The sequence below is a fragment of the Pristiophorus japonicus genome, chromosome 5, assembly GCF_044704955.1.
Source record: "Pristiophorus japonicus isolate sPriJap1 chromosome 5, sPriJap1.hap1, whole genome shotgun sequence".
In the NCBI taxonomy this organism is placed as follows: domain Eukaryota; kingdom Metazoa; phylum Chordata; class Chondrichthyes; family Pristiophoridae; genus Pristiophorus; species Pristiophorus japonicus.
In genome coordinates, this window is record NC_091981.1 from 262147549 (window position 1) to 262163325 (window position 15777).

Below are 15777 nucleotides of genomic sequence, written 5' to 3' on the forward strand. Positions count from 1 at the left end.
TCAAAAAAATTCCAGAAGATTTGTCAAGCATAATTTCCCTTTCATAAATCCATGCTGATGTGGACCGATACTGTCACTGCTTACCAAATGCGCTGCTATTTCATCTTTAATAATTGATTCCAACATTTTCCCCACCACCGATGTCAGGCTTAACTGGTCGATAATTCCCTGTTTTTTCTCTCCTTTTTTTTTTAAAAAGTGGGGTTACCTTAGCTACCCTCCAATCCACAAAAACTGATCCAGAGTCCATGGAATGTTGGAATATAACCACCAATGCGTCTGCTATTTCTAGGGCCACTTCCTTCAGTACTCTGGGATGCAGACTATCAGGTCCTGGGGATTTATCGGCCTTCAATCCCATCAATTTCCCTAACACCATTTCCTGACTAATAAGGATTTCCCTCAGTTCCTCCTTCTCGCTAAACCCTCGGTCCCCTAGTATTTTTGGGAGGTTATTCGTGTCTTCCTTAGTGAATGGTCTGCCATTTCTTTGTTCCCCATTATGAATTCACCTGATTCTGACTGCAAGGGACCTACATTAGTCTTCACTAATCTTTTTCTCTTCACATATCTATTGAAGCTTTTGCAGTCAGTTTTTATGTTTCCTGCAAGCTTACACTCATACTCTCTTTCCCCTCTCCTAATTAAATCCTTAGTCCTCCTCTGCTGAATTCTAAATTTCTCCCAGTCCTTGGGTTTGCTGCTTTTTCTGGCCACAGTTTATATGCCTCTTCCTTGGATTTCACACTCCCTAATTTTGAGCTGCGATTTAAGTTGAAGCTTAAAATCACTTTCTTAAGGATACATTAAAACTGGTTATCTGATCATTATCACTTTGCTGTTTATGGGAGCTTGCTGTGTGCAAATTGGCTGTCACTTTGCAACAGTGACTACACTTTAATTGTACTTTCTTGGCTGTTCAGCGCTTTGTGATGTCGGAGGTTGTAAAAGGTGCTCTGTCTGTTTTTTCTTGCCCCTGGTGGCATTCCACCAAATTTGATTTCTTTGCTCTTTTAAATTTTGTACGTAATGTTTCTAAATTTGTAGTTATTGCCAACAGCAGATTTGTTTTTGAGCAATCTTTTTGTACGTACAATACCTTCTGAGGAAAAACTCTTAACATTCTGGGCCCAAATTTCCACATGATTTGCGCCTGATTTTTAGGAGCAACTGGTGGAGAATGGACTATCTTAGAAATCACAATTCTCCACTTTTTTTTCTGCAGTTCTAGTCAGGTAGAACAGTTCTACTTTGGAACAGAATTTTTTCTTCAAAAGGGGGCGTGTCCAACCACTGACGCCTGATTTGAAAGTTTCCACAGTGAAAATGTACTCCAAACTAAAGTAGAATGGAGCAAGTGAAGATTTTTGTAGAACTGAAAAAACCTGTTCTACACATTAAAAAATCAGGCGCAGGTTACAAACTAGGCGTCCAGAACGAGGTGGGGGGGAAGTCATTAAATTCTACAATAAATCCTTGTTTGTACTTCTACAAATATTATACAAATAAATCCAACCTGAATAAACATTTATAAGAAAAGATTAAATAAACCATCTTCCTACCTGTGTGAAAGTGCTTCAGGCACGGAGAATGCTGCAGTCAGCCTGAGGCGCCCGTTATTCCCGCGGGGGGGGGGGGGGGGGGAAAGAGAAGAAGAGAGGAGGCGCCAGTTCTTTCCCGCGGGGAGGGGGGGGCGCGAGGAGGCGCCAGTTCTTCCCGCGGGGGGGGGGGGGGGGGGGGGGAGGAGACGCCCGTTCTTCCCCGCGGGGGGGGGGGGAAGGCGCCTGTTCTTTCCGCGGAGGGGGGAGGGGGGGGGGTGTGGAAGGAGACAGTGAGAAGGCTGCAAGTGCTGATGGCAATGTGCTTTTATTAAAAAAATGTTCAAAAAATAAATGGCTACAAAGAACTACAAAAATGGCTGAGTGCCAATGTTTTTTTCACGCGCGAGCGCTCCAACGCGCACGCGCAGCGTTGCCGGCAGGAAAAAAACTAATTTAAATAGTACCCGCCCCCTCCCACTTACAAAATCGGCGCGAGTGTAGGGTTTTTTTAGGCGCGAAAAACGGGTGCCCAGCTTGGAGGGGCGCCCGTTTTTTTATCGTGTGGAAACGTGGGCCCTCTATCTTTTTATATCTCTTTAATAATATGGATTGGTGCTTTCGTGAACAGTTAAATTGAGATCAATTTTATTTGAGTGCCTTTTGATATTTTTGAGGGGAAAGAACTATCTTGTAAAACACTTTTTTTTTGTTGGCAGAGATCCCAGACACAGTCTCCTCCACCAAAGCCACCATCACCCAACTTTGAACTCGGGTTGTCCAACTTTCCTCCTTTGCCTGGAGCCGCAGGCAATCTGAAGACCGAAGAGGTTCTTGAGAACAGACTTTCTAATGTGGTCAAAGTAATTCCAAAAGAGAAGGCACAGATTTTACAGGTATTGTAATTATTCTGCTTTTGAAGAACATGATATCTAGATAGAATCATGGAATAGTTAATTATAAAGTCAAGTATTGTTTTGAAACCATCGAAACAAAGTACAGCACTTGCCTGTCTTAAATATGATGTGGATTCTAGCCAGACGAGAAATCAGTCAGGTCTGAACAAAGATGGTTACATAATTCAATTCTGATAAATGGCTATTTCAGCCCAAGAATTCTGAGCAAATCTAGATTAGGGAGTATACGTAGAAAAGCTTTTGCACCATGTAAAATGGAATGACAAGTGAAATATAGGAATAATGTACATGTCGCCCAAGCAGATTGTTGTGGTATCCCAGAACCAATATGACCATTGGAGATATTTTACTTCTTTCAACTTCTTACCTAATCTCTCTATCAGTGCACTATGCCTTGGGCCATTTGATAACTCAAACTGGTCGTGTGGTAAATTATGCCAGTACGGCGAGGAGATGTGGTAACTCTTAAAAGTTTATCTGAAAGGTGAAGACTAGTTTTGGAGCCAAGTCAACTGTTGAGCTTTACAGGCACAATGATTCCCAAAAGGCAGGATATATCTTTGTTTTTCTTTGAAAACCACTGCTATTTGAGTTGGAGAGCTTACCCTGAAACCCTTGTATTCACTGGAGTTCAGAAGAATGAGAGGGGACCTCATAGAAACGTTTAAAATTCTGACGGGTTTAGACAGGTTAGATGCAGGAAGAATGTTCCCAATGTTGGGGAAGTCCAGAACCAGGGGTCACAGTCTAAGGATAAGGGGTAAGCCATTTAGGACCGAGATGAGGAGAAACTTCTTCACCCAGAGAGTGGTGAACCTGTGGAATTCTCTACCACAGAAAGTTGTTGAGGCCAATTCACTAAATATATTCAAAAAGGAGTTAGATGTAGTCCTTACTACTAGGGGGATCAAGGGGTATGGTGAGAAATCAGAAATGGGGTACTGAAGTTGCATGTTCAGCCATGAACTCATTGAATGGCGGTGCAGGCTCGAATGGCCTACTCCTGCACCTATTTTCTATGTTTCTATGTTAAACATCACTTCAATAATTTAAATTTCTGTATTCACAAATATAGCAAGACATTTTGAGTATTTACTTTACATTGAGAAATTTTCGATGCTGAACAGAAGGGCAGAAAATGCAATCAGAGCAGGGTTGTAGTGGAGATTGAAGGCACAGTCTGGGAAAGGAGATTTGAGGAAGATTTTGAAGGGAGGAAGGTGGCAATGTAGAGGAAACTGAAGCGAGGAGTTCCAAAATGCACAGTGGCTAAATGAGTGTATACTAATAATGTAGCCGTGGTCAGGACATAGCCTCGTATTAAAGGGGTAACGTGCATAATGTTATCGGACATAGAATCACAGAAGTTTATAGCACGGAAGGAGGCCATTTCGGCCCATCATGTCCGTGCCAGCCAACAAGAGGCTATCCAGCCTAATCCCACTTTCCAGCTCTAGGTCCATATCCCTGCAGGTTATGGCACTTGAAGTGAACATCCAAGTACTTTTTAAATGTGGCAAGGGTTTCTGCCTCTACCACCCTTTCAGGCAGAGTTCCAGACCCCCACAAACCTCTGCGTGAAGAAATGTCCCCTCAAATGATTGAAGATAGGTGGGGAGGAAGCCATGGGAGAATTGGAAAGCCAGGATTCAACTTGTGAAATCAAATCACTGGGGTACTGAGAGCCTGGAGAGGATTGAGGTTGGACATTGTGGTGTGAGAACATGGCCTGCAATATTTTGGAAGAATTGTAACTTGTGTAGGCTTGAGTTGAGAAAGCCAACTGAGCTGATAGACCAGTGAGTCTCGAGTTGAGAGCATCGACAAGGTATTCCAGTGGAGGTGGAAGGAAGCATCTTGGTAATGAAGATATGGGTGAGCAAGGTGAATTCAGAAATTCTGCTTGCCTCCTGACTCCCAACAAATTCAGTGCAGTACTGAGGAAGTGCTGTGCTGTCTGAGGTGATGTCTTTCAAATGAGACGTGAAATCAAGGTTCCACCTGACCTCGCAAGTAAATGTAAAAGGGTGTTCGAAGAAAAGCAGGCAAGTTCTCCCGGTGTCCTGGCCAATATTATCCCTCAGCCCACAATATTAAACAGATTATTTGATCTTGTATCTCATTGCTGTTTGTGGGCTCTGGCTGTGTCAAAATTGGCTGCCTCATTTCCCTACATCAAAGGCAGTCCCTCGAAATCGAGGAAGACTTGCTTCCACTCTAAAAGTGAGTTCTCAGGTGACTGTACAGTCCAATACGGGAATTACAGTCTCTGTCACAGGTGCGATAGACAGTCGTTGGAGGAAAGGGTGGGTGGGGAGTCTGGTTTGCCGCACGCTACATCCACTGCCTGCGCTTGTTTTCTGCATGCTCTCGGCGATGAGACTCAAGATGCTCAGCGCCCTCCAGGATGCTCTTCCTCCACTTAGGGCAGTCTTTGGCCAGGGACTCCCAGGTGTTGGTGGGATGTTGCACTTAATCAAGGGGGCTTTGAGGGTGTCCTTGAAACGTTGCCTCTGCCCACCTGGGGCTCGCTTGCCATGTAAGAGTTCTGAGTAGAGTGCTTGCTTTAGGAGTCTTGTGTGTCGGGCATGCGAATAATGTGGCCCGCCCAATGGAGCCACTTCACTTTCCCTACATTACAACAGTGACTACACTTTAAAAGTACTTCATTGGCTCTAAAGCATTTTCAGAGATGCTAAACAAATGCAAGTCCTTTTCTTTCCTTCTGAAATATATTGTTTATACTGTGAGGCTGTTCTAATTTAACGTTCAGTTTATATCACTATCTGGATCCTGAGCACCTAGACTGCGTACACGCATTAGTACTTAAAACCATGTTTAAGATGCATCTATATTGACCTGAACAGATCACTTGTTGACACTGCCAGTGTATTAATAACTGTCAACATGTATGTATAATAATTAGCCTAGCTATCCATTTTCCAAATGGAGAACAATTCACCTTTTATATTTTGTGGTCAAGATAGCTAGGATGGACATTTCCATGTCTGAACAAGCCACTGGTAATTTGACATTAGTATTTTGCAATCTTAGCCGAAAGAAATTGAGTCCAGATTTATTCTCCAGTTCTCTGTACAGTGCAGAATCCAAAGTGCAGCTATGCATTGAAAGAGAATTGTGTAGGAGGAAGGCTAATGCTTGTAACTAAATTGCAAGCAAAAAGATGACTGCCAAGATTCGAGATTGAAATGGCACCTTGCAGCATTGCTTGACGGAAGTCAGCTTGCTATATGTTTCTATATATTATAATTATAAACCGGTTAGCCTGACATCAGCAATGGGAAAATGTTGGAATCAATCTTTAAGGATGAAATAGCAGCACATTTGGAAAGCAGTGACAGGATCGGTCCAAGTCAGCATAGATTTATGAAAGGGAAATCATGCTTAACGAATCTTCTGGAATTTTGTGAGGATGTAACTAGTAGAGTGGACAAGGGAGAATCAGTGGATGTGGTGTATTTGGACTTTCAAAAAGCTTTTCACAAGGTCCCACACAAGAGATTGGTATGCAAAATCAAAGCATGTGGTATTGGGGGTAATGTCCTGACGTGGATAGAGAATTGGTTGGCAGACAGGAAGCAGAGAGTCGGGATTAACTGGTCCTTTTCAGAATGGCAGGCAGTGACCAGTGGGGTGCCGCAGGGCTCAGTGCTGGGACCCCAGCTCTTTACAATATATAATGATTTTGATGAAGGAATTGAGTGTAGTATCTCCAAGTTTGCAGATGACACTAAACTGGGTGGCGGTGTGAGCTGTGAGGAGGACGCTAAGAGCTGCAGGGTGACTTGGACAAGTTAGGTGAGTGGGGCAAATGCATGGCAGATGCAGTATAATGTGGATAAATATGAGGTTATACACTTTGGGGGCAAAAACACGAAGGCAGAATATTATCTGAATGGCGACAGATTAGGAAATGGGGAGGTGCAACGAGACCTGGGTGTCATGGTTCATCAGTCATTGAAAGTTGGCATGCAGGTACAGCAGGCAGTGAAGAAGGCAAATGGTATGTTGGCCTTCATTGCTAGGAGATTTGAGTATCGGAGCAGGGAGGTCTTACTGCAGTTGTACAGGGCCTTGGTGAGACCTCACCTGCAATATTGTGTTCAGTTTTGGTCTAATCTGAGGAAGGACATTCTTGCTATTGAGGGAGTGCAGCGAAGGTTCACCAGACTGATTCCAGGGACGGCTGGACTGACATATGAGCAGAGACTGGATCAACTGGGCCTTTTATACACACAAGTTTGGGAGGATGAGAAGTGATCTCAGAAACATATAAGGTTCTGACAGGACTGGACAGGTTAGATGCGGGAAGAATGTTTCCAATGTTGGGGAAGTCCAAAACCAGGGGACACAGTCTAAGGATAAGGGGTAGGCCATTTAGGACTGAGTTGAGGAGAAACTTCTTCACTGAGTTGTTAACCTGTGGAATTCCCTGCCGCAGTGTGTTGATGCCAGTTCATTGGATATATTCAAGAGGGAGTTAGATATGGCCCTTACGGCTAAAGGGATAAAAGGGTATGGAGAGAAAGTAGGAAAGGGGTACTGAGGGAATGATCAGCCATGATCTTATTGAATGGTGGTGCAGGCTCGAGGAGCCGAATGGCCTACTCCTGTACCTATTATGTTTCTATTGTAAGGTCTCTGGACTAGTGTAAATAGGATTATAACACTGATCATTTTAATTTTAAGAGTATAAATGTTGACGCAAGCACGAACACTATACCTTCGGGAATACCACGGGAGACATTGCCACCCATATCTCCAACTGCACTGCCAGTGAGTTCTGAAAGCTCCCCTTCACCACCTCGTTCTCCAGAAATCAAGTAAGTTATATAAATTATGCCAATTATTGGTGTTGATTATCCTTGTAGAAGAATATCTTTATATGTACTCATGTGTAGATGGACATGTTTTAATTGAACATAATTGAACTCTAGAATGTAATTTAGTGAACTTACACCAACAGACAACAGTTGGGAACATGCATGGATCTCTTGTATGATATACTTATGCAGCAATATCTGCTTGGACATTATAGTATTAAATGCTATATATTAGTAACTTTCACAAGCCTTTTTTTTTAAATTTAAGGACTCTAACCAATTGGCTTTGCTCACCCTGGTAAATCTGTGATGATCTGTTTGGTAAATTGCTAGTTTCTTCAGTTTTTCTATGGAGGAATGATTCTCGAACTCAATCGGCCTGCATTCGGCACTAGCTATCCATACTGAGATTTACGTTTCTAGGGACGCATTCCCTAATGAATTATTCCCACTTGTGTACATTTTGGTGTCGACTTTCTAATTAATATCTCATCAGTTTTTGTGTGTTTGTATCCTTACCATTTAACTCAGTATTGAGAGGGTAGGAATGAATCATGTGCATAATAATCTATTCTTTAAAGTTGTTACTTGTTGGTCTTTTGCTCCAGGTTATCTATTTTTCACCCATGTGTATGTAATTTGCTTTATCAATGACCAACTCTCCTTTCCCTTCACTATCCCCTCCAAAGCAAAATTGAGCAATCTTGAATTCTCATAATTACCTTAGGCAGAATTGCCCTTTTTTATGTACTCTAATTGTGTGGCAATCAGCATTAATAAGTGCATACATTTTAAAAAGTCCTCAAAGGAGGATATCTGATACTAGGGCTTTTCAATCCAGTTTCTTCGATCTTTCTTTCTTTTCTCGCTCTCTTTCTCTCCTCCTCTCCTTCACCCCCTCTCCCCCCCCCCCCCCCCCCCCCTTCCATCCTGCATTTAATTATCAAATTTAGTTATTCATAGACGTGGATTCCTTCACGATATCACCATGTATGAAACATTATAGATTGTTAATCAGACAGGCAGGAGGCAAACACATCATTAGGGTGAAAGGGAGCAATCGATCAGGAGTTGGGGCACCGTTTCATGTTGCTCACTGCACCCCAATGTTTGAAGGTCAATGCTGGAGAACTGCCTGCTTATAGTAAAAAAGAGTCACTTAAAGCTCCTTTTAACCAGAATGACTCAACTTGTTGTGCTTTAGGCATTTTGAATCATTATTTCCACTTCATAGTGATAAGGGATGAAAGTTTGGGTTCTTCTATTTTTAGCCCCTATATTTCCTGTCAAGACTCTCAACCAGACATGAAAATTGAATTGGCCAGTAATCTTGGAACTGTACCATTCAAGCTTCTACTAGGAGTTCTGCTTTCAGCTGGAACAGTTAATACCAGCCTTTTTGGAGGAATAACTTAGGATTTAGAAATAAAAATATTTTTGGTGTTTCTTGATGTGTTGGAATAATTTAGATTAACATTACTTTCGGCGTTATGAGTCTCAAATGTCCACCAGTCACTCAGTTGATGTCAGCTACAACCCAGCAAGCAGCCTGGTAGAGTCTGAACAAATAGCAAAATACTGCAGATGCTGGAATTCAAAACAAGAACCATGCTGGAAATGGTCAGCAGGTCAGGCAGCATCTGTGGCGAGAGCACACAGGTTGACATTTCGGCTTTTAACATAACATAAGAAATAGGAGCAGGAGTAGGCATAAGACCCCTCGAGCGTGCTCTGCCATTCAATAAGATCATGGCTGATCTGATCATGGACTCAGCTCCACTTCCCCTTATCCCCTTATTGTTTAAGAAACTGTATTTCTGTCTTAAATGTATTTAATGTCCCAGCTTCCACAGCTCTGAGGCAGCGAATCCCACAGATTCACAACCCTCAGAAGAAATTTTTCCTCATCTTAGTTCTAAATGGGTAGCCCCTTATCCTAAGATCATGTCCTCGAGTTCTAATCTCCCCCACCAGTGGAAACATCCTCTCTGCATCCACCTTGTCAAGCTCCCTCATAATCTTATACGTTTCGATAAGATCACCTCTCATTCTTCTGAATTCCAATGAGTAGAGGCCCAACCTACTCGACCTTTCCTCATAAGTCAACCCCCTCATCCCCAGGACCAACCTCGTGAGCCTTCTCTAATCTGCCTCCACAGCAAATATATCCTTTCGTAAATACGGAAACCAAAACTGTATGCTGTATTCCAGGTGTGGCCTCACCAATACCCTGCACAGCTGTAACAAGACTTCCCTGCTTTTATACTCCATCCCCTTTACAATAAAGGCCAAGATACCATTGGCCTTCCTGATCACTTGCTGTACCTGCATACTATCCTTTTGTGTTTTTAATGCACAAGTACCCCCTGGTCCTGCTGTACTGCAGCACCTTGCAATCTCTCTCCATTTAAATAATAACTTGCTCTTTGATTTTTTTTGCCGCCAAAGTGCATGACCTCACATTTTCCAACATTATACTCCATCTGCCAAATTCTTGCCCACTCACTTAGCCTGTCTATGTCCCCCTGCAGCCTCTCTGTTCTTCTCACACATTACCCTTCCTCCCATCTTTGCATCATCCGCAAACTTGGCTACGTTACACTCAGTCCCCTCTTCCAAGTTGTTAACTAGAGGGCATGTTCTTAGGATGGGACCATTGGAACTTATCTGTTGGGTCAGGCAGCATCTATGGACGGGAGTGTTTCCAGTATTCTGCTTTCTGTTTCTGTAGTGTCTAATTAATTTAGTTGGAAATACATTTCTGATTTTGGATATGGGAATGGAAAACTTGTCCCTATCCACTCGTACAAAAAGCTTGCTATAACTCCAGTTTGAGCAGTGTCTGATCACCACAATATTTTTAGCATCTTCACTCGACAGTTATCAGGAGGTGTGGTGAAAAGTCCAGGTAATTCTCTACGGGGAGAAGAAAATTGTACTGTTTTCTCACGTAAAGGTAGTTTTACACAGTAGCAGTGTTACAAACTGAGGGCATGTGTCTCTGTTACAGAAGGTATTTGGCTTTGTGACACTCCAGGAGGGAAAAATAGGGTTAAAAAGTAACCAAAAAGATGCCATTGGCTTTGAATCTGTCAATTTTTAGTGTTACTTATTTTTATAGCCTTCTGATTGCCCTGTATAAATCAAAGGTCAGTCCAGCTTGATGTTCTCTTCCTCATGTACTAAATTAAATTTCCAGCAGGTGGTGCCCATTACCAGTTTCCTTTGCTGGTTTCTTCCCTCCAAAAATCATGCACTTTGTTCAGTGCACCAGTTCGATTTAGTTAAGGCTTCTCTGGTTCTATCGTGGATAAATTGATATTGCATTCTATTTACAGTAAAAATACAGTTTGCAAGATTAAATGCCATGAAGCTGTTGATAAAATGTAGTTCTTGCAGCCAATCTACTAAAATGTTAATTACTGTTTATTTTTACTGACTGAATTTCACTCATGTCAGTGCTGTGTATTGGATTATTCCTTTGTGTTTAGCGAATAGCCCTTCCCACAATCATCAGCACATGTTGGAGCTTTGTCTTTTTCTTTAGTTACGAGGATTCTTGCAGTCTTGTCTAGTTTAAAAACCTGTCTTCAGTGTCGTGCATGCTTTCTGATTACAGTTTCTCACAGGGCTGATCTTCCATCATACAACTTAAAGCATGAAACTTAGCAAATGGTTTGACATCGATTCCTTTGCTGAAAGGTGACCCCCCCCCCCCCGGGCCCAGTTCAACATAGAATTGCTCATTCACGCCAGCGGTAGCACTGGGGAATGTTTTTGAACCTTCCCATTAGGTGCACAAAATGAACCACATTCAAAGTGTGTGCATATGAGTGAGAATGCGTCCTGTGTCAGTTACCATCGGCTCCACCTTTGGAATCAAACACGTGTCTGTCTGTCCCAGTTGTGATCAGTGCTTCTAGGTAGCCAATTGATAGTCAGCTTATTAATTGCTCCCCATAGCAGTCAAAGCAGCCACCTTTGTGCTGGATTCAGTCTTTATTACCAAGACCCAGCAACACGTGGCTCATAGCAGAATGGACCCGCTGATCAATTTAGCACGAGTTAAGTAGGAAGCTCATCAAATCGCCAACCCACAGGGAATTAGTAACAGTAACTTTTTGCAGTTTTTCTGGTTATCAAAGCTTATTGCAGGCTATGGTCAGGTTTGCCAAAATATCTACCTTGATTAACCCAAGCAATGCCATCCAATAGAGCCTCAAACCTGCTTTAGTCAGTGATGGACCTCAGAGCAGCTTTGATGTTGACAGAAATGTGTTATGCAATATTCCAAAGCAACAAATTTTGCAAATATATAGTCGTCTCCATTTTCTGAGGTAGGACAATAATCAATGACACTAACATTTTATGTTTATAAACAAGAGGACCATAAAACCTTTGTTGGGGAAAGCTGTAGAATATGATCAAGGCTCTATCAGTATCCCTGAAGACCATATTGCTTGTAGTGAGTAGATAGTTGAATTCGATACTGAACAAAGCAAAGTTTGAAATAACAAGGAAGGAAGCACAGAATTTGCACTTTCAATTGGAGGAACAGATTAATTGAGTTGGGATATGTCCAGGATCTGATTTGGCACCAGAGGGTTTAAATTCTCACTTGACCTCACTTGAGCAACAACTTTAGTTTACTGGTGTTTGTCTTTAATGAGTACAGGGAGAAGCCAAGCTAGTTATTGGTATTTGCTCTGAGGAAGCAACAAGGGAGTAGGCTAACTTAGCTGGTTTATATGATCCTTTAATAATTGTCCCTTTGGTGTTTGACTCTTATTCATTCACGGGATGTGGGCATCGCTGCCCAGGCCAGCATTTATTGCCCTTGAAAAAGTAGTGGTGAGCGGCCTTCTACAACAGAGTGGCTTGCGAGGCCATTTCAGAGGGCAGTTAAGAGTCAACCACATTGCTGTGGGTCTGGAGTCACATTTAGGCCAGACCAGGTAAGAACAACAGATTTCCTTCCCTAACTGACATTAGTGAAGCAGGTGGGTTTTTAATGACAATCCGGTATATTCATGGTCACCATTACTTCTACTAGCTTTTTATTTTAATTAATTGAATTTACGTTCTGCAGCTGCCGTGGTGGGATTTGAACTCGTGTCTCTGGAGCTTTAGTCCAGGCCTCTGGATTACTCATCCAGTAACATCATAACTGCTACCATACCCCTTACAAGCCTGTGCTTCATAGGAACAAAAGTAGGCTCTTCAGTTTCAAGCCAGTTCTGTCATTCAATTAGACCATTGCTGATCTGTACCTTAATTCCATTTACCTGACATTTTTTCCATAATCCATACTCTTGCCTAATATTTTGATCACAGTCTTGTAAATTTCAATTGACCCAGTATCCATAGCTTGTTGAGGGGCAAGTTCCAGATTTCCACTACTGTGAAGGGCTGCTTGATTGCTCCTAAATAGCCCAGCTCTTCCCCCATCGTAGAATGATAGAATAATACAGCCCAGAGGAATTAGTTTCTCTATCTGCACTATCTAATCCCTTCATCATTTTAAATACTAAAAGATTAGGTCATTCCTCAACCGTCTAAACTTGAGGAATACAAGCCAAGTTTATGAAATCAGTCCTCATAATTTAACCCTTGAACTTCTGGTGAATCTTCACTATACCTCTTCCACGGTTAATATATCCTTCCATATAGTGTTTGTTGCTATTCTGCATATAGTGTGATGTTGACTTCCATTTTTAGTTCTAGGAGGGGAGAGGTTGCTCACATTGTTGTATTTCATAAAATTAAAAATAGAATGCGGGGGGGGATGGTGGACCCCTTTGTGATCTGAACGAGATAGCTTACACGTACCCTTGTGCACTTCACTTTGCTGAAACTAAAAAAAATGGTGTGCCTTCTGTAGTTTTAAGGAAGGGAAGCAGTCTGCACTGGTGTCACCGAGTGGCTCGGAATTTAGCCTTTATGCAGTGCAACTGGATTATTTTTTTAAGAATAATGTCATAGTCTGTTCCTAACAAAAATGAGTTTATGGTCTTTTTTTATAGTGAAACAAAGAGCCAAGAAACCAAGCAAAGAGAAACACAGACTCCCTTGGAAAGACTGACTACACCTCTTTCTACTGCAAGTAAATCAGTACAGGTCAATGGAGCAGCCACAGTAAGTGTTTTCAGGAAGGGCAGGAATTGATTTCATTGTTACGTAATGATGTAACAAAATAACGTGATGGATCAAAAAGCAGCACCAATTTTTTTTACTAATTGATTCATGCCAAATTTCACATCCAGGTGTTCCCTACTTTCAACTTTGTTTGGCTACTTTCAAATCTTTTTAAAGGTCCAAAACAAAATTTGCTAACTTTAGTTTCTATCTGCTGGTGGGTTGGTGTTGCAGTGATGGGAGCAGCTTTAAATCAGCCAAGTGAAACAAAGGAATTGACTTGGCATTTCCTGGCTGAAGTTGCATATTATCTGTTGAGACTGAAAACTAGTGTTCAATTCTTATTGAAGCACAAAAGTGATAGTGTACTAATGAGCTACACGGAGTTGTAGAACCCACATGTTAATCTCTTAAAGTTAAGTATCTCAGTTTTTAGTAGATTTTAGCTTAAAACTGTTTTTTTTTATACTTAGTTTTAATTTTAAATTAAAACTTTCACGTTCTTGAATGTGAAGTTCCCAATAGCTGCTTTTTGGGGTGTCCTGTAAATAGTCCAAGCATCTTGCCAGTTTGTCTGTATGCAATAGCTTAACCCAGGGGTGTGTATATTTGTGATCCGAGCTGGATGTCTTGCGTACCTTCGTGGACTTCTCCATTTTTTTTTCTCTCCAGGCAGACTGAAAAATACTAGATGTGGCCTGATGCAAATTGTTAAGCTGCTTTATGTTATAGACAGCAAATGAATGTACACAGTAACAGTTGTGATCAATTCACACTCAACTAGTTGCAGAAACCTCGGTGAGAACAAAAAAAAAGTCACACTACCTCTTGTAAATGGGTTCGCTGAACCTTTCCTGGTCAGTCTTCTGATTTTGACTGAATCTTGGCTTGAGTTGAGTGAGTTTCCCTTGCTAGGCCAGGCTTCTTCACTAACCTAGCTGGTTGTTTGGCTGTTCATGTCATATGAACAGCCATTCAGCCCCTCGAGCCTGTTCCAACATTCACTTTGATTAAAGCTGGTCTGTACCTCAACTCCATTAACCTGCCTTCGTTCCATATTGATCAATACCCTTCCCTAACAACAATCTATCGATCTTAGTCTTGAAAATTTCAATTGACCCAATATGCACGGCCTTTTGGGGGCGTGGTTCCAGATTTCCATTCCCCTCTGAAGTTGTTCCTGATTTCACTTTTAAATGGCCTAGCTCAACATGCTAGTGGACTCCTCAAAGAATTCAGCTAGATTAATCAAACATGACCTACCTGTTGCAAATCTATGGTGACTCTCTGATCTGCTCATGCTTGTCCAAGTACTCAGTCACTCTTGTCTGATAGATTCCAGTAATATCCCCATCAATTGATAAACTGATAAGTCTGTAGTTATGATATCTTCCTCTCTCCTATCTTAAGTAATGGCGTGATGAATGCAATTTTCCAGTCCAACGGCACAATTCTTGAGAGCTTTAGCAAATTGAGTCTAACTGCAATTTCTTTCAATATCCGCACAAGAGATTAGTGTGTAAAATAAATGTAATATCTCCAAGTTTGCAGAAGGAACTGAATGTAATATCTCCCAAGTTTGCAGATGACACTAAGCTGGGTGGCAATGTGAGCTGAGGAGGATGCTAAGAGGCTGCAGGGTGTCTTGGACAGGTTGGGTGAGTGGGCAAATACATGGCAGATGCAATATAATGTAGATAAATGTGAAGTTATCCACTTGGGTGGCAAAAACAGGAAGGCAGAATATTATCTAAATGACAGATTAGCAAAAGGGGAGGTGCAGTGAGACCTGGGTATCATGGTACATGAGTCATTGAGTGTTGGCATGTAGGTACAGCAGGTGGTGAAGGCAAATGGCATGTTGGCCTTCATTGTGAGAGGATTTGAGTGTCGGAGCAGGGACGTCTTACTACAGTTGTGCAGAGCCTTGGTGAGGCCACACCTTGAATATTGTGTACAATTTTGGTCTCTTAATCTGAGGAAGGACATTCTTGCTAATGAGGGAGTGCAGCGAAGGTTCACCAGACTGATTCCCAGAATAGCAGGACTGACATATGAAGAAAGACTGGATTGACTAGGCTTATATGCACTGGAGTTCAGAAGAATGAGAGGGAATCTCATAGAAACATATAAAATTCTGACAGGATTGGACAGGTTAGATGCGGGAAGAATGTTCCCGATGTTGGGGAAGTCCAGAACCAGGGGTCACAGTCTAAGGATAAGGGGTAAGCCATTTAGGACCGAGATGAGGAGAGTGGAATTCTCTGCCACAAAGTTGTTTAGTCCAGTTCGTTAGATATATTCAAAAGGGAGTTAGATGTGGCCCTTACGACTAAAGGGATC

At 42.0% G+C, this 15777-nt stretch overlaps 1 protein-coding gene across 2 annotated transcripts in view; it reads left to right on the top strand.

Moving 5' to 3' along the window:
- The window catches only part of larp4b (La ribonucleoprotein 4B), a 134550-nt gene that overhangs the window by 107242 nt on the left and 11531 nt on the right, over positions 1–15777 (top strand). For both annotated transcript variants that reach the window (XM_070881592.1, XM_070881593.1), the window contains exons 14-16: positions 2258–2434; positions 7166–7299; positions 13323–13434. In XM_070881592.1, the coding sequence (XP_070737693.1) occupies positions 2258–2434; positions 7166–7299; positions 13323–13434 (423 nt within the window). The remainder of the gene's footprint in view (positions 1–2257; positions 2435–7165; positions 7300–13322; positions 13435–15777) is intronic.